Source organism: Zeugodacus cucurbitae, chromosome 5 (genome assembly GCF_028554725.1).
Source record: "Zeugodacus cucurbitae isolate PBARC_wt_2022May chromosome 5, idZeuCucr1.2, whole genome shotgun sequence".
Classification (NCBI taxonomy): Eukaryota; Metazoa; Arthropoda; class Insecta; order Diptera; family Tephritidae; genus Zeugodacus; species Zeugodacus cucurbitae.
In genome coordinates this window covers 51329969-51349651 of record NC_071670.1, presented here as the reverse complement: position 1 = coordinate 51349651, position 19683 = coordinate 51329969, and the positions used below count along the sequence as shown (strand labels likewise).

General features: G+C 34.5%; 4 protein-coding genes across 7 annotated transcripts; 1 reads left to right on the top strand and 3 right to left on the bottom strand.

Moving 5' to 3' along the window:
* Positions 1-120: 120 nt before the first annotated feature.
* Positions 121-5844, bottom strand: Gzf1_1 (uncharacterized). The gene is made up of 9 exons (XM_011181728.3): positions 5064-5844; positions 4305-4995; positions 3693-4227; positions 3475-3625; positions 2874-3176; positions 1928-2813; positions 1083-1868; positions 452-989; positions 121-381 (listed from the first exon to the last, which is right to left on the bottom strand). The coding sequence occupies exons 1-9, from the start codon at positions 5343-5345 to the stop codon at positions 222-224; spliced, it is 4332 nt and encodes a 1443-aa protein (XP_011180030.2). The 5' UTR covers positions 5346-5844; the 3' UTR covers positions 121-221.
* Positions 5845-6114: 270 nt separating this feature from the next.
* LOC105210648 (zinc finger C4H2 domain-containing protein) lies at positions 6115-7511 on the bottom strand. The gene has a single exon (XM_011181732.3). The coding sequence runs from the start codon at positions 7238-7240 to the stop codon at positions 6326-6328; it is 915 nt and encodes a 304-aa protein (XP_011180034.1). The 5' UTR covers positions 7241-7511; the 3' UTR covers positions 6115-6325.
* A 220-nt stretch (positions 7512-7731) lies between these two features.
* On the top strand, positions 7732-9917 carry LOC105210643 (zinc finger protein 81). Its single transcript, XM_011181725.3, has 5 exons — positions 7732-8270; positions 8330-8672; positions 8733-8933; positions 8997-9531; positions 9702-9917. The coding sequence occupies exons 1-5, from the start codon at positions 7842-7844 to the stop codon at positions 9907-9909; spliced, it is 1716 nt and encodes a 571-aa protein (XP_011180027.3). The 5' UTR covers positions 7732-7841; the 3' UTR covers positions 9910-9917.
* Positions 9918-9983: 66 nt separating this feature from the next.
* LOC105210650 (transcription factor MafK) lies at positions 9984-10901 on the bottom strand. Of its 4 annotated transcripts, none has more exons than XM_011181735.3 (3): positions 10762-10901; positions 10584-10709; positions 9984-10484 (listed from the first exon to the last, which is right to left on the bottom strand). In XM_011181735.3, exons 2-3 carry the CDS (start codon positions 10644-10646, stop codon positions 10119-10121), a joined length of 429 nt encoding a protein of 142 aa, XP_011180037.1. In that variant the 5' UTR covers positions 10647-10709; positions 10762-10901; the 3' UTR covers positions 9984-10118. The 4 variants fall into 4 exon arrangements, with proteins under 4 accessions (XP_011180037.1, XP_011180039.1, XP_054087354.1 ...); XM_011181737.3 differs by having other exon boundaries at positions 10602-10709; XM_054231379.1 differs by having other exon boundaries at positions 10602-10628; positions 10762-10873.
* Positions 10902-19683: the final 8782 nt, after the last annotated feature.

The window sequence follows — 19683 nt, the reverse complement described above, 5'->3', positions numbered from 1 at the left end:
AATCGATTGTAACAGCCGCTAATTAATTTAAAATTCGCGTTTGTTTATTTTATTAACTTAAATAATGAAATAAATTATAAATTCATAAAAATTAACAATAATAATAGGTTAATAAATGTTATCGAAAGCCAAGATGTTATTAATAAGTTAGACAATTTATTTCTTCACTTTTTTTCTACAAAAATTTTAATTTTAATTTAGAATTAAATCTAAATTAAACATTAATTTGAATGATCTGTCTTTTCCGAATTTTCAAATAATTTGTTTAGAGATTCAAAATTTTTTACGCGAGGCGTTTTACCAGTATTCCTTTTGAACATTAAAAATAATTCATCTTCAGTCATTTTTCGGTCATGTTTTCGAAGCGTATGGCTTATGAAACTGTAATAAAAGGTGGAAAAGGTGGTCGATCACTAATTAAACATACTTGTAAGGTTTAATTTAAACTCACTATTCACGTTTAGCCGTTTCATAGTCGCAATCAGTGCATTTATACGGCATATCTCCAGTATGCAGGAACGAGTGTTTTCGCAATGTTGTTCCGCTTGTGAATTCTTTGCCACAAACGTTGCACTTTTTCTTTATATTAGCATGTCTCTCTAAATGATAGGTGAGATGACTCCCTATGCGAAATCGTCGGTCACATAGATGACAAGCAAATGGCATTTCGCCTGTGTGAAGGCGCATATGTATATTGAGTGCATATTTGTCCACGAATTTCATATCACATGCACTGCATTGCCATTGGCGATCTGCCATATGCAACAGTTTGTGCCGTTGGAGTGTATTAAATGTCTTGTATCTGCCGCCACAAATATCGCAAACGTTATTACGTTCCCCTATGTGCACCATTCTAATATGTTTTTTAATGTAGTCCATATACACTTTTTTCTGACAGATGGGACACTCCTTCATAATATCTTTTTTTCCACCGAGATGCTGAGTTTTTTCGTGTGTTCGCAATGACACATTTGAACATAACACACGTGCTGAAATGTTATAGATTCCATTTTCATTGCTCATTTAATTCATAAATTTCATTTACATATGTGACACATTTTATTAACAACCTTAATACTTACGGCAAAATGAACAGAGATACCTCCTTTTTTCCTTTAATTGTGAAATGTTTTTCTTTTTTTTTGGTTGTTTTTTAACCGATTCCTTTGGCACTTGATCAACAACATTATTTTGTCCAATTTCTAAATTATTTTCTTGGGATTGAACAATATTGGATTCAGCTTCCCACGTTACATTTGCAAGTAAGGGGCTCTGTTCCGATTCTGTTTTAGCTAGGGATGCTTCAATATCCAGAATATCCACAATTTCATTCTCCATAGTTTCATTTATATCAGTTGTTTCAGTTATTTTGTGATTATTGTATGAGCCTAATCTTGTATTGCTTTTTTGGCAAGGTTTACATTCAATTGCTTTATCTTCACCTTCATCGACAACTAACGATCTAAATAAGTTTCCTGTACAAGTATGTAAGCGTTTAATATGTGCGTAATAAGTGCAATATCTATTGAAATTTTTCAAACAGATTTGACATCTAAATACGTGTGATCGAATATGTTCTTCCAATTCAAAACCGGTTGGGAAAGTACTTTGGCAAAATTTACACTGGTAGGCAGTGGGATCATTCGAATCTATGGCACGTCGTTTACGTAAACGTGGAAAAAATCTAAAATGACGTGAACTATGGACTGTTTGAAAGTGCTTGAGAAGCTCAGTGCGAGGCATTTTAGGTTTGTCACTGCAGTAATCACATTGTACTGGTGAATCAGTATCGTGTACAAGTTTTTTATGAATCCGCAACTCATTAGGCATTACATATACTTTGGAACAACTTATGCAAATTACTTCAGCTAAAATATAAATATGAACATAATTTAAGGTGTTAAATAGTTTTTACTTAAGAACTTACATTTATGTTGTTCTGCTATATGTTTTTTAAGATCACTTTTGATTGTATATGTACTTTTACATATCTCACAAGTATAACCCACTTTTTCTATGGGCTCAGTTTCACTTTCAGATTCGTCTTGACAAAATGAATCATACATTTTAGAGTTATTTGTCGTGATTACATTTGCCTGTCTTTCATTGTTCTGCAATGAGGTATTTTGTGGTTCTGTGATGGTCACTGGTGCGACTTCCCTTACAATTTCTATTAGCGTTTCCTCCATTAATCGACTTTGAGATTTAGATGATTTCTCTAGGCAAATCGTTCCCCTTGGAAGTTTTTGTAAATATTCCTGAAGCGTTTCCTCAAAGGATCGATTTGGAGATTTATATGATTTCTCTAGACAAACAGTTTCCGTTGATAATTCCAGCAAAGGTTCCTGAAGCGCTTCCTCAAAAGATCGACTTGGAGATTCAAATGATTTCTCTAGACAAATTGTTCCCTTAGGTAGTTTCTGCAAAGATTCCTGAAGCGTTTCCTCAAAAAATTGACTTGGAGATTTTGATGATTTCTCTAGATAAATAGTTTCCTTTTGTAATTCCAGCAAAGGTTCCTGAAGTGCTTCCTCAAGTGATCGATTTGGAGATTCTGATGATTTTTCCAAGCAATTAGTTTCCTTTGGAAATTCAACCAAAGGTTCTACAAGCCCTTCCTTAAGTGATCGATTTGGAGATTCTGATGATTTTTCCAAGCAATTTGTTTCCTTTGGAAATTCAACCAAAGTTTCTACAAGCACTTCCTCAAGTGATCGATTTGAAGATTTGGGAGACTTTACCAAAGATTCCTGAAGAGCCCTTACTGCTTCGTGGAAACTCATATTTAAAGGATCCGTGCTGTCCCCCATATCCTTATGAATACAAAATTTCTATGTTTCTTATACGTTTAAACCCATTTAGCATCTATTTACCTCAATAGCACAAAATTCCTCTGGTGTACTATCAACCGAATCAGTTTTCTTATTCACAGAAATTAGAAGTTTCTTTAACTCTTCATTCGATTGTTTTGCTGTTCTTCTAAAATTATATGCTACTTGTAGTTTCTGCGCACATATTTTACAAAGTGTTTTGGGAAGTCCATCATCTGCTGATGCTTCTAGTTGGGTACATTCATTGAAGCACTCGTAAAGATTTTTGCCATCCTCTGTGCCCAAAATATTCATCTCGAACAAGATATGACATTTACTTTGCATACACACACGACATTGCATTTTCTACTTATTTTAACATATTAATATTCGAATGAAATTATACGAATTAGAATTTTTAATTCAAACACAATTTAAATAAATGTTTGTTTATATCACCACCTGACCTGCATTTACAATTGTTTAGTTCATTAGTAATGGAACTCTTTTAATCAAACAAATTATCGATAACAGCTAACTTTACACGCTTATCGCTAGAATATATCGTTCGTTTTCCCATTCCCAAACAGTTTTATAAACAAAGATTTTTAATTGTTTACATTATTTGTTATTGTTAAAAAATGAAAAAAATATATCAATTTGAAGTTGCCATGTCTTGTGTGTGCTCATCGTTCATGTCAATGTTGTCAACTACCTTTACATACGGAGATCTACCAGTGTTCGCTTGGAATATGACAAATAATTCATCAACGCTCATAGTCTTGTCGTGCTTATGCAGCATATGCTTGACGAAACTATGTATCGTAAAGAATGTTTGTAGTATAGAAATCCTTAATTAGAATTATTGCCAAATATACTTACTAATCACGTTTTACAGAGCCATAACCGCAAACGGCACACCTATATGGCATAACGTCGGTATGCAAATACAAATGATTCCTTAGAGATTTGACATGTTTGAACTCTTTTCCACAAACGTCGCATTTGTGTTTAATGCGCGCATGTTGTTGCAAGTGATATGTGAGATGAACTCTTATACGAAATCGACGTTCACACAAATGACAGGCAAATGGCTTTTCGCCTGTGTGAAGCCGCATATGCACTTTAAGTTCCGATTTTTCAGTAAACCTCTTATCACATACTGCACATGGATAATTTCGATCTTTGGTGTGTAGTTGTCTGTGTCGCATAACGTTATCATTGGTTTTATACATGTTACCACAAATATCGCATTTATATTTGCGCTCTCCAATATGCACATTTTCGATATGTTTTCTTAAATATACCTTATTAAATTTCTTTTGACAAAATGTACATTCTTTAAGATCAGGTTCAATATTTAAATGCTGCTTTCCTTCATGTATTTCAACAGCACGTTTAGATGACAACACTCGAGCTGAAACAATACAAAATATGCAGTGCGAAATTCATTTTCCATGCGAATATACAATGTTATTGACGATTTTCACTTACGACAAAATGAGCAAAGGTACTTTCCCTTTTCTTCCAGTTTATGGTTATCTAGTTTTTCTTGTGGATTCTCCTCAGTGGACAACGCTGTATAACGATCACATTGTGTATACATATTTATTGATACACTTGTTTCATCAGATGCATTTTCAGAAATTTTATAATGGTTGGGTTCCTCCATGTAAGAAATAGTTCCATGGACTTCTTGATCATCATGTGGCATATCACAATCTGATGTGGAAGTATTCTTCTCATTTTCATTTTCAGGTTTTTGTTTTACACACTTTTTATATGGGCTCAAACTAGTATTCGAATGCTTATCGTGTTTGTTTAACAAATTAAACTTGTAATCTCTTAATTTTTTATGTTTCTCCAAATTCTCTACAATATATTCAACTGTATCAGTCTCACATTCCTCAACACCGGCTAATGCACTTTCTTCATAAGCCTCTTCTATGATATGCGCTTGTGACTGTATATTGTCGTTGTAGCAGCTCGTTTGGGGCTGTTCGACCTCGACCTCTAGTGGTTCGCTTATTAGTGGAGAATCATAGACGTATTCAATTTCCAAGTTGGAAAGTTCGTTCCCACCGTTCTCCACAAGTTGAAGTTGTTCTCTATCACTTTCTTTTACAAACTTCAGCGCTTCATTGAATTCTATACTCAAAGGATCATCTGCATAAACTGCGCTATCCTATGAATCAGATCTTCAACGAATTATGTTATTGTTTACATTAATACATTTTATATTTGTATAATTACCATTATAGAATTAACAGTTGTTTGTTTTTTACTTTTTTGTACTATAAGAAGCTTTTCAAACATAACATGGGACTGCAGCGCACATTTTCGAAAACTATATGCTATGCGTAGTTTTCGAGTGCAAGTTTGGCACAGTGTTTGTGGAAAATTATCACTGGCCGTTGCATGTAACTGTGTACAATAATTGAAGCAGTCGAACAGCGTCTGTCCTTCAACTGTATCCGCAATGCTCATATTAAATAGGATGTTACATTTTGTCTTCATGCAAACGCGACACTGCATTTTTAACAATTTGCACTTATTTTTATTAAAGTTTATTAAACTTCTTCTTCGTCACTTTTTGCAAAATTGCTAATGTTTAATAATTTAAATTCTCCAACCACTTTTTTCATACAACTGAAGAACTAAAAACACCCAATCAGCTGTTTGCTGATAAGCAAATAATAACAATATAGAGATGTGCCTATTTTCGATAAATTTAAAATAATTAATGTAAATTTATTAAAGCAAAAAAGATGCTTTCCCCAAGTCTAAGTGACCGAAAAGGACCCGGCCCGGCTTGCTGTCCGGTCAAAAACTGTCAAATCGAAAGTATTTGTTTTCTTACGTTACAGCAACAAATTACAAATAATTTAAAAACTACATTTGTTTATTTGTTAAATAAATTTAGTGTATTGGATTTCAGTCAAAATAAAATATAAAATGTTAATAATTTGACACAGTAGCTTAGCATTAATATTTAATTTAATTATAATTTCATTACAAAGTAGTGTGTTGTACTCATTTAATAATACATGATGAATTAGCGAAGTAGTGCAATTAAAAATACTTAAAACAAGTAAAGAAATCTCTAACATGGTTATATATCATATATAACATATATTTTTATATACTATTTAATCGTTAGAGGGAATAATGGCAATTGATTTGAACTCGCTTTAAATTTACGAGATGAGTATGTTATTAATAACACAAACGATAGCGTTACGATAAATAAATGGTTAATTAATATGTTAAGTACATACATACATATATGTAATAATTGAGTTGTAAAATTAAAATGGATTTTTAAACTTTCTAAACACTATTTTAGCGCTTATTTCTTAACTAAGTTATTAATGCTTCATTCTAAATAATACATATGTTGCTTTTATTGCAGTCATTGTTGGCACTAGCTAATTGTTTGCTGTGATCTACCCTTATCGTATTGGAGAAGCTCAATTTTTTACTTATTTGTAAAATTTTCCAATTTGAAATAGCTTTTAGTTGTTTTTCTTTTTCGGCTTCTTCGGATTACGAGAACGAGACTTAGCCTTGCATAATGGGCAAATAGGTGCATTACGATGTATTTGTTGGTGACAAGATAGACATGATTTCATTGGTGGCGGTTGTTGGCGTAGATTCACGTTGAAATCTGAACGGAATGATGGATGATGTCCGATGCCAATTGCCGGCGATTGCTGCAAACGAGATGAAGGTGGAGGTGGCGGCGGTGGAGCAGAAAAGTCGCTTTTACCCAAACGTACGGCTGCCGCAGCGGCGACAGCATTGCCTGACCCAGGCGGAGCGGGTGGCATAAACGCATGCCCACCAGTGGGTCCATTACCACCGCCCGTTGGTGGCAATGCAGTAACAGTTGCTTCCGGCAGCAGTGGGTGTCGTGGGTGCGGACGTGCCAATGACGTGGGTTGTGCTGCAGCAACAGCAGCCGCAGCAGCGGCGCTCACCTTTAAAAAGTTTGTTTGAAAACGATCTTTTGATATTGGACTACCTTCTTCTTCATGTAAATCACGTAGTGGGCTTAAACCTAAATAGTCGCGACGCATATGATCTATTTGGTACTTCAGTGCCAGATAATCTTCATATACACGATTTGCCATGTCCACGGAACGAGTTTGATTTTCCTTTGTTTGTTTTATAATGTTTTCCATATCGTTTATGTCAGCATGTATTTGCCTCAATTCTTCGACGTGTGACATTTTTTCTTCCAGCAGGTGCTCCATTTCCTTACGATATTCATCGAGACATTTTTCTTCATCATCACTTATTTTCACTTCTTTGATAATTTTTAATTTTAACTTTTCCAAAGCAATTGTTTTATCGCGTATATCTTTGATAGCTTCAAGCTTTGCATAATAGTGGCGCTCATTGGAGCTGGAGATATCGCTGGTGGCCATTTTTGCTTATTTACCCCTTCTGCTAATGTTTGCGTTGGTCGTTGGTTGGGGTTTTTCTTCACACGAGTTCCTTCACGCCAGAAAAATGTCGTAGACTTTGTAAAACACTCTCACAAATGAAGCGCACTTATTTTAATGCATATTTATCAATATTTTGATATTAACCGATTCGTTTTTTTTATAAAATTCACTTATTAAAAGAAATTTCACAAATATTAAACTCCTTAATGTTGTGTACAAAACTCAGTGCTTCTTCTTTAGAGAAACTGATTCACCATGGTGTATTTAAAGATTAGCGTTTATTTTATAGCAAAGTAAATAAGGCTGACAAATTTATGCGTTTAAATAATGGATATTCATTAATAAAAGAAATAAAGCATTTTTTTATTATAAATTTAAAGTTTTGAATTATGTATTCCAGGGAAAAAGTATATTCCCGAACTCCTAAATTATGGCAATCTCGAAATATTATAAATTCATGTATCTGGCAACATTAGTATTCTTGTTGTCATGACAATGGTGTCTGGGCACAAGATCGAAAGGATTATAAGATTCTATTGGATGTAATTCGTTTTGAACTGGATATTGGTTAGTGATAAAAATGAATTCACCGAGCCGCGCTGAAATCCACTTTGAAGACATGCGTTGCTGTCGTTCTTGCCTCTCAGTGGCTTCGGAAGATGAGCTTGAAGATTACATTGATCTGCTGGAGACTTTAAATGCTGACTGTGGAACTATCACATTACTGGAGTCGTTTAATAAATGTACTTCATTAAATGTTGTGATAGAAGAATTTGTTATTGAAGGATATCCATCTTGTCATTACATATGTGGACGTTGTCGGTTAGAACTCAAGCAAGCTAATGAGTTCATAAACCGAGCACAATTAAATAATCAGTTATTAAAGGAACAATATAGCCATACCAAATTTTTACATTCTCCACTGAGTGATGCTGAGGTACATGAAATCGAAATAAGCAACGAACCTAATTGTGAAGCATCAGAAAATGAGCAGGAATTTAAACCTGTGGTACATCAGAAAAACTTACAAAATTAGTTTTTACTTATTAAAATAAATGTAATTTTTAGTGTTTTACAGAGATCGAGTATGAGCAACAGATTTCACCAGTGATGACAGCCAGAGAAATTAATGAGCCACTGGAGGAAGTTCTTCAAGAAGACAACGAAATCCCCGCAACTACACTAATAAGTGTAGAACGTGTATTTTGTAATGATGGCAAAAATGTAGACAATAATTCCCCGACATCAATAGAAAATAACGAACTAATAATTAGTGCTAACACCAGCCGAAATGAAGAAGACACAGATATTGAAGAAACAGATAAAACATTTTTTGAATTTAAATGCGAGTTTTGTACTTGCATATTTGAGTTTCAAAGGGATTTACTGCAACATTATGAAATAGATCACGGTTAGTTCAGTAATAACTTAACATTTTTCCAATATTTACGCAACTCTCTTATATTTACAGCGGATCAAACACTTAATTTTCCCTGTGATTTTTGTCAAAATCGATTTGTAACGAAAAATGCGCTGCGGCTGCATCGACGTCAGGTTCATCAGAAAGATGAATATCAAGATTGTGAGCATTGTGGACGTACTGTGTTAAAAACATTCTATAATGTGCACTTGCGGCGTCACAAACAACTCAAATTCTTATGCAGCAAATGCCGTAAGTTATTAACAGTACTATTAACATTGTCCTTAAATAATACAAAATTTTCTTTGATTTCAGCAAAAAGATGCGTTTCTCGTTATACGCTCAAAAAACATATGGAATTGCATTCGGACGAACGTGATCGCAATATTGAATGCATCGATTGTGGCAGACGTTTCTATACGCTCGAGAATCTACAATTACATCAAGCCACACACATTTCACCCGAAGATCGTGCAATATTCGAATGTACCGTTTGTTCCAAGACATTCTTGCGCAAATCTAATCTTGGTTTACATATGCAAATGCATCGTGGCGAGACGATGGATTGTCCGCATTGCGATAAAAAGTTTGTTAGACGTAAAGATCTAGAAATACATATACGTTTCCATACTGGCGATTTTCCATACTCATGTTCGATGTGTGAGCGGAAATTCGCCATTAAAGGACATCTAAACTACCATGAGAAGCGGCATCTGGGTGTGCGTTACAAATGCGATGAATGTGAGAAAACATTTATAAATCTCGCAGGCTTACGGCAACATCAGTATGAGCATACGGGTATGCCATTAATGTGTGATGTTTGTCAGCGTGGCTTCGCAACCAAGTTTAAGTGAGTATAAAAACTGTTGTTGGGTGTACACATACACATTTTTGTGTACATGTTTGGTGTTAATGCTTTCTGGGCAACACCTAAAAGTGACTTGTGAGATTTTCTGCATTGTCATCCTGTGTGCCTATTAGTATACATATACATATTTTCTGTTTTTTACATTTTTCCAGGGTTCATCGTCATTTGCGCAACGTACATAAGCATTTATTTAAGAAAACTGGCTTCACAGATGCTTTGGCGAAAAAGTACATTATCGTAAAGAGCAAATCAACACAAGCAATAAAGAAAGTAACCGAGTTAGTCGATGTACCTGAAGACACAATCGAAATGCTGGAAGAACATGCCGAAGACATTCCACTAAATATGCTAACGGTTTAAGATATCGCTACTGCATGAAATATGAAATAGAATAACATATTTACTAGTCACAAATTAAATAAATAATTAACAAATGATGTTGCCAAATTTAAGTAAATAATATTTATTTAAAGCCTTAATATTAATAAAGATCACCCACCATCAATATCATGTACATTAAGCTACTTAAAATATAATTAGGAATAAAATATTTGGCACTGCTGAACTACTCAGCAACCCTCCAGCTCTGGTGGTATGGGTATGTCATTGTGTGCCGCAAATTGTAGTAAAGCCTTATATTTGTTCTTCCAGTTTGCTATATCCTTGCGACATTGCTCATTATCTTCATGCATGGTCTCCAGTTCAACCCATTCATGTGACTTTTCCGTCTCCAGTACATCTTTCTGTTCTATGCGCTTGATGCGACAACTTGCTGCATAGCCACGATTCTTTAGCGTGCGACGTCGTTGCTTCATGCGCACAACTTCCTCACGATTGAGTCCGCGTGACTTCAGCGTGCGATTAAGGTCCCGCACGGATATGGAGACCAATTCATCGTCACTTATGTCGGGTATGGGACAGGGCGAAAGTGGTGCCTTTGTTTAATATGTAAACAAAAATAAGTTAGTTTCTCTTTACAATTAGAGTTTCACATAATTTGTGAGATTTTTTTTTTGATAATTCATTGCATTTACGTAAATTTGTTGTGTTACCATTGATGATTTGCGTTCACGTCGGTGCTGCTGTAGGCCATCCATGTTGTTTGCGCAGTAGTCAAATTCGTTTACGTTGAAAAAGAGCAACTTTTTGATTAGTTTCGCCTTGAATTTAACAAATTATAGCACTTGTACACTTTCAAACAAATATAAATACCTGTTTAATAACTGCAAATGCAATTGCAATTGAGAAACTTCTACAACTACGTAAATACGGAATTCACTATAATAAAATGACGAACAATACGACAGCTTTTCACTTTTCTTTATCAACAATAGTTGCAGGGTTGCTTTGAAAGGTAAGAAATGTGGTGAAATTATGACTGAAATTCACGTCAACAGCTTGCCATATTGTATTTTATGATGATTCTAAATAATACTGTGGTGAAAAAATATAGTTCAGATTTCTAAACAAATATTTTCAAGCAAATATATTTTTTATAAAAATCCATTTCGGATTTTAGTAAGCCAGAGAAACCAAGATATAGACCACTTGACATTACGAAAAAGTTTGGATATTCTCTGTTGGTTTTATAGTCCCAAAAATTTGAGGGATGCTGCTGAGTTGGCATTCCATTGCGGAAAAAAGCCTGGTCCCATTGCCATTTTGTAAATCGGACAGTCTCGGGAACGGTCTCCTCTCAGTCATTACAATCTGATACAGGTTTTTGTAGATGGGTTCTCACATGGACTAGTCTAATTTTTAGGAAGAGTCTGATATCTCACAAATGGGTTATCCGAAATGTGGTCCTCTGATCCAAAAATGTAGGAAATCGGTTGTGTATGTTGTTGTTATAGCGGCACAAAACATTCTACAAAATAATCTGAGGAATGCCGCCGATTTGACAGTCGTAGATCGAATACGAATCCGGGTCCGCTCCGGTTACGTAGAACCGACTGTCGTGGGAACAGTTGGTCGATACCTTAGGCCCTTTTCCAAGTCTTAGGTCCCATTGATCGTGTAGCGGCATAAAACACTCTTCAAATAATTCTGAGGTAAGTTGCCGATTTGCCAGTCCTACGTTGAATATGAATCCGGTTCTGTACCGTTTACATAGAACCGACTGTCGTTGGAACGGTTGATCGATACCTTAGGCCCTTTTCTGAATATAAACCCGGGTCCACTCAGGTTATGTAGAACTAACTGTCGTGTAAACGGTTGTTCGATACCTTAGCCCCTTTTCCAAATATTAGGTCCCATTGATTATGTAGCGGCACAAAACATTCCCCAAAAAATTCTGTGGAAAGTCGCCGATTTACAAACCTTGGCCGGATATGCCTCGTGGTCCCTTCCGGTTATGTGGAACTGACTACAGTAGGAACGATGGATCGATACCTTAGGCCTTTTACTAAGCCTTTGGTCCAATTGACTCCATATAAAATATTAATATCTCCATCTCCATTAAATTTGATCAGAGTGATATCCCAATGGTTGGTTAGTACCATTCTCCTCATATTCCATAAAATAATTTCTTGTTTCACAAAATGTATTTAAAATTAATTTCATTTATAAATTTTCTAATTGACACAAGAAGAACGTTATGACTAGAAACTGTATAAATAGGTAAATCTGTTAAAGCTTTGCTTAAAACTATATATCACAGTTAAATATCTAAATATTTTTTTTTTAAATCCTTTTTAGCCAAATGCCATGCGGAAAAAGGCGCCCAAAGGTATATCGAACACTGGCTCAATATCCAATATTGAAGCGCCGCCGCAACCCTGTTGATACAGCTTATTCGCAAGTCGTGTCTCCGGCTCAAGCGTTGGCCTCTCACATTGTAAACTGAAGAGTATGAAAAGTACACCGGCCACCGCTGCGGGAAAGTAACTACCGAACGTATTGGACATAGCACGTTTTTGTTGTTGTTGTTCGGTAAATAAACGTTTCAACTATGCGCGCCAAGTTTTAGCCGGTACTGTGTACGCTCTGGACTGTGACAATGCAATTGCCGCGCTTTGTATTTATAGCGGAGAACGCGCGATAGTAATGATCGTGTGGCGATGAAGCTTTCTTATTTTCAAGATTTATTGCAATGCACTTAGTGACTGACTCTTAAAGCTCACTGCAACATAAATATGTACTTATGTGTAAGCTCATGGAACGTATACAAATTTATGTTTTCATGCACGAACTGTTATTTCATCAATTGGCGTATGGGGAACACCCCCAATCTTATGTGTGATTTTACATGTTTTTATGTTCTCTATTCTGGTTTTGGAACAACTATACAGGGTGGAACGAAAGTGCGAGGCGGGGCCAGATCGAGTTTTGAATGTCACACTTTCTCTGTGGAACTGGGTACTAAAACAAATATTCTTCGAACATAATGCAACGAAATTTTGTCCACAAATTCTATAAGCTCCGAAATCGTACACAATTTCGTCGCTGACGATACTCAAGGGGTTCCGAATGTATAGTGAAAATAAGATCGCTACTCACGACCAATTTAGAGCCTATACTCTGGATAGATAATATTATTGAGATATGTATTCTCCCACAAAACTATACGATATAGACTCTAACCTTCTTCCTCTATCTATCTCCAGTAGTTCAAGGTGTTGTCAGAATTCGCTAGGGGAATAATCAACTTACGCACCTACTTATTATACTCTCACAACAAAAGTTGCTCAGAGAGTATTATAGTTTTTTTCTCACAACGTTTGTTTGTAAGTCATAAAACTAAACGAGTTAGATATAGATATCAGATATATATCAAAGTGATCATGATGACGAGACGAGTTGAAATCCGGATGTATATCTGTCTGTCCGTCCGTCCACCCGTCCGTAAAACTTGAGAAATCTTGACGAAACTTGGTACACATGTTCCTTGGGACCGTCAGAGAGTTGCTATTGGGGCGAAATCGGTCCACTGTTACGCCCACAAAATGGCAAAAACCGGAAACACATAAAGTGTCATAACTAAGCCATTATTAAAGTTATGAAAATAAGATTTGGAACATAGGATCGCATTACGGAGGGGCACATTTGGATGTAATCGTTTTTGAACCCCCCAAATAGGTCTTTTGTAAATAACTCCCAAACCAATAAAGCTATATAAACCAAACTTTCTGCAGTCGTTTCTTTTAGCCATTTCCTTATACAGTCAATGAAAGAAATCGGATTATAGCCACCCCCACCTCTCATACAAAGGTTAAGTTGAAAATTACTAAAAAAATACTAACGAAAAACGTCAGAAACATAAAATTTTACAGGAGAAATGGCAAAAAGAAGCTGCACTCAGACTTTTTTACAAAATGTTAAATGGGCGTGGCATCGCCCACTTATGGGTCAAAAACCATACCTTAGGACTTACTCGACCGATTTCAATAAAATTCGGTATATAATATTTTCTTGACACACTGATGACACTTGTGGAAAATGGATGAAATCGCTTCACAACCACGACTACTTTCCTTATAACTCAATTTTGAATTCCATCTGATTCCTCCACTTCATATAATATATATATATTAGGAACCAATGATGATAGCAAAATAAAAGTTTGCACAAATACTGTATATGATCTGTGGCATCACTTGTGAAAAAATTGTCGATCGGACTATAACTTTTCAATGCTCCGTATATCAAATTTGAAGAACTCAGTGCCACATGGTAATTTTACACCGAAAATATCGGTAAATCTCTCAGACATCTTAATTTAACTCAGAGGAAAAAATCTTTTTCTTCTAATAGTGTGTCTCTGTACCAGAAATGGTTGAAATTGGGTCATAACTTCCCCTAGTTCCCATATACCTCATTATGGGTCTTTCAAAAATACGGCGGGCTTTATTCCGCATATATAGGTTAATATGTGAAATATCTTAGCAAAATTGGGTATTATCTTGGATATAGTGTAGCTTGGTGGTGAAATTGAGTGAAATCGGTTCAGGAATTACCTCAGCCCTCATATACTATATATTATATATGCTGATTTTCGTTATTCTATTGGATTATGCCGAATATATGGCTCAAATTGTGTGTTATCTTAATAAAATTACAACAATTGCGAGAGTATAAAAAGTTAGGTTGCACACGAACTTAGCCTTTCCTTACTTGTTTTTATCAAGCGATCATTCGTACGAAACCAGAACATTATGTACGTACATATGTATGTATGTAGGCAGATAATGAGACATTTTTCGTATACCCGTTGCATGATTGAACAAGAATACGAGTACTCGTGTAAATATTCATATGTATGTACACACACGTTCTGCTTATTTATTTGTTAATAACACTGTGATAGTTTTTTTTCCAAAAAAAAAAAAAAGACAAGACCAAATTCGACGGTTTCCCCCTATTTCGGGTCCTACGAATCGAACTGCATCATTACTTTTTTGAGTTACAATCATGGTTTCATACAAAATTTTTTTTTGAAGTTTTTCATCAAAGTGGCCCATTGTAAGAGAAAGGCACATTTTTCTTCGGTCTCTAACTTTTTTAATGTTGACTTTTTTGGTAAACTTTCTTTGGCAAAGCTTCTCAGAATAAGTCTGTCTTTAAGTTCTTAGATGACTGTAAACCCCAAAATCAATGTTTTTTGTGTCCTTATAGCCAATATGTCGAAAAAACTGAAATTTAATCCATTTTTTTAATGTTTTTGCCCTCACGTTTCGTCAATATTTTAATTTACCCTTTGATACTTATACATTAAGTGGCATCTTGTAATAGTAAGAAACTTAAGCAAAGACAACGTTCTGAGAAAACTAACCATTAGAAAAAAAAACTTAACAAAATTTGTATTTTTTAAAAAAGCTACACTAACTATGTTTGTATGCTATTTTATTCTTTTTGTATCTTATAACTGTTATCAATAAGTATCATAACAATATTTAAATTAAATTTAATAAGACATCTATCAATGTCCAACACAAATCAGCAAGCAACGAGTCAAGCTTTATTCCGCTGTTCCAATGCTCAAGGGGGGCGGCGACTTGATGAAATCTTTCTCCATGCTCATCGGATTCAGTCGGAACTTGCTGCTCAAAATGGTCCTTGTGATGGTGAAAGAACGGAATTTTTAAGGACATATTCACACCTATTTCTTCAAAAGCGTCTACCATGTCATATACATATTTTTTCCAATCTTCAGACCGGTGCATTCCTAAGCAATGGTTTATAACGGTCATAACGGAGTTCCAGGATGTCACTTAATGTATAAGTATCAAAGGGTAAATTAAAATATTGACGAAACCTGAGGGCAAAAAAATTAAAAAAATGGATTAAATTTCAGTTTTTTCGACATATTGGCTATAAGGACACAAAAACATTGATTTTGGGGTTTACAGTCCTCTAAGAACTTAAAGACAGACTTATTCTAAGAAGCTTTGCCAAAGAAAGTTTACCAAAAAAGTCAACATTAAAAAAGTTAGAGACCGAAGAAAAAAGTGCCTTTCTCTTACAATGGGCCACTTTGATGAAAAATTTCAAAAAAAAATTTTGTATGAAACCATGATTGTAACTCAAAAAAGTAATGATGCAGTTCGATTCGTAAGACCCGAAATAGGGGGAAACCGTCAAATTTCGTCTTGTCTTTTTTTTTGACTATCACAGTGTAATTAGTATTGGACTTTGTCTGTGGAATTCGTATGAAGCGATTTGTGACGTACATACATGTGTTTATAAACAATTTTACTGCAAGTTTAGAGCAACTTTTGCAAGCTCATTCATGCTCATATTGTTACGAGTGAAATCGTGAAATGAAATGATGAATGAAAATGAATTTGTGATTTTATAGTAAAACTATTTAAATGTAAAAGCTACGAACTTGATAAACTTTATCACGTTTTCCATATAAGTGGGTGAATCACTCGTTATAAGTGTTATTAATAATTAAATTATTATTATAAATAAATAACTCTAAATAAATAATAGATATAAATCAATTGTATTAAGACCTACAAAAAACGTCAGTGGGGCGTATGAGTGATTTTTGGTTAGAAATTCTAAAGTTTGACTCAGTAGCCGTCATTTTGTATACAAATGTCAAAAAAAAAAATTTAAAATACTTAAATAATTATTTAATGAAACCTAAAAGAAGTAAAGAGCTATAACTCTTTCCTTACTCTCACTATTTTTAAAGTATTCTATATTGGCCTAACCACTTAAAATTATTATTTAAACTTCTGTAATCATTACAAATAGTAAGAAAACCTACATGTTATTGAAGTCATACACATTGATTTCTTGTAAAATCATTTTCTCCTGAACTAAGTATTAACCGACAACCCACACCCTACCGCCCAAGCAATTAAATATTCAATTCAATACAATGATAATGACGCGACCAAACTTGTTTTGAGCAAGCTACAGTATTTTTCACGGAATTGCAGCATTAGATACTAAACAATATCGGGTTTTAGCCATTAGATTTCCAAGAATGAATTTTACATCAAATTACGAAAGTAGTAAATTCTTCGTATTAATGTATAGTATATTAGATAATAAAATATTTTAATTTGTATAGATATAAAAATATGTATATAATTTAAATATTTATGTTCAAGTTAGAGGAATTTTATAACGAAGTGTGTTCAAAAAATAACGGGAGTTTTAGTTTTTTTTTTAACAAATATTTATTCAATCGTCTACATTCATACATGTTGTCACCTTCAAAATAGTCCCTATTCGATATTATGCACTTATGCCAGCGTCTTTTTCCATTCGTCGGAACATTTCTCAAACTAGATCTTTGGGATAGGCTTTGGCTTTTTCAGCGATATCACGTATGCTTGTAAAACTACGGCTTTTTAATGTTCTCTTTATATTGAAAATAGGAAAAAGTCATACTTTAGGCTGGGGCATTGATACAATATTGTTTTTGGCCAACAATTAACGAACAAGCACTGAAGTGTGAGCTTTTAACAAACGACAATCACTAAGCCCATGAAAATACATCCAACCTTACCGACTGCTACAGATAATCGGAACTTACATATGTATATCAACAGAATAAAAATAAATTAAATTCCCGTTATTTTTTGAACATACGTCATATTGCTTCTTTGAAAGAATTCTTGTTTCCGCAGTGACTTGGACTTCTTCCTAAGGGAGGGAAGAAATAAACTGAGAACTTGCAGTTTCTAACCGTTTAGAAGAGCATTTTTGACGATATTCGACGACGTGGCGTCCGAGCCGGCCGAGCGGTCTCCTAAACTTTAAACGCGTTTTTCTCGAAACTACTTTTTTTGAGGTGGTCGACATGATATCTCAAGTTCTACTGAACCGATTGCTTTGAAATTTGGTATATATCTTCTTTATATAATTCTCTATCGTGTCTGCGTTGGATTTCCAAAAATTTTGATTTGAAGTATTTTTCAAAAATCCGAAAAAGTCGAAAAAATCGGGTCAAAAATTTTTTTTTTCAAGTCGACGCCATTTTGTTATTTTTATTTATTTTTTTTTTTTTTGAAAATGGTCAACCCGATAACGACATACTTACTAATGAAGAATCTTCTTGTTTTTTGTGTTTTAGATCTCTACAAGAGTTGAAATCACGTCAACCAGGACGCACCGTTTTTTTAAAGTCCCCACTGCACCGGCCCGTATCTCGACGAATTTTGGTTTTTTTTTTATATTATTAAAATGTCAATAAAAAACATATAAAAATATGGATAGTAAAAATGTTTTTCATTTTTTTTATCTTAATTTAAAATGCGTCTAGACCAGAATACCCCTTAAACAATCCGTTCGTAAGATTCACTTTGTAACTATAAATAATGAAGCAAAGTGTATGGATTTGGTAGTGAACCTGCGACCAATCTAGAATCACTACTTCCTGAAAAACAGTTTGTAGATCCATCTACATAGATACACAAAATTAAAACTTGATCAGTCCTTCAACTAGTCATATGGCTCTTCTGATTCTAATGGAAAATTTACCATAAATGATATAGACCCAGATCCAGAAAGATTATCAGTTCTGAAAATCTTCATTATGACCTAAAATTTGTCTCATCGGAGTAACAGGGGCCTACACAGTTTGCGAAGAGTAAGTAGAGTAGAGCTGCGCTTCAACTTATGTCTCGAATAATCGCTCTCTTATGAAGTGATTGTAGAGGTATCGTAGCTAAACTGACGTAGATTTTTATAATAGAAGAAGAAGACATTCGAGACATTAATAGTCAATTCATGAGTTCACTAAATATACTGCTTTAAAAGGCTAAGAAAGTCGCCTCGCATATCCCATATGAGATTCCCTAGACAATATGAAGTACTTCTGTTCAAGAATTTTAATTATGTGTAAGAACCTCTGCTGAAGCTAGGTCAATCTTTAATTAATTCGATTTAAAGTTTTAAGATTATCGGAAAGCTCTTTGCTTCTTCGAACTCTGCCGGCAGATCCCGACTAATGCTCATTTTACCGTAACAGGGTTAATTATAACAGTATCACAAATTTCGATTTTATTATTGTTATTTTCACTTTTGTTTTTGCAAAATAACCCAAACGACCGATAATTAATTGCTTGCTGCTTACTAAACAAATTTCAAGGTAGATAAAGAGTGTGAGCTTTCTCCAGTCTTATCACAAAATTTAATTTGTTATCTTCTATACAAAAGCAGTGAATGTTTGATATTTGTTGTTAGTATCGTATGACGTCAAATTGTTAATTGTTGTAATAACAGTAGCTCCCGTTAACACATCAACTTAATTATAACAAATGATGAAATAGAGACTTGATTTTTAATTTGTTAAAAAATATTTTTTATTTCATTTTATATTAATTTCTACATAAAAAATACATACAAACAAAACTTAGCACACTTAAGTCTAATATCACAGTGCGAAATTCGCTAAAACTAGTTTTTTTCTCGAATTGATTATTTGCTTAACACTAATTAGATCACATTATCACCGGCTGCCGCAGATATTTCAGCTGCATCACTGTGAATAGGATTTTGTATAGAGCCATCAAAGGCCAATCGACATTCCATAACGAATCGGTATGCACCGTTAGACTGGATAAACGGACAATATCCGATTCTTGCGGTTCGAGTGATTTCAGCGCCTCGCAGATGGCGTCACAATCGTTGATTTTTTTCTCCCACAACGGCACCGCAGACAGATCCGTGTGA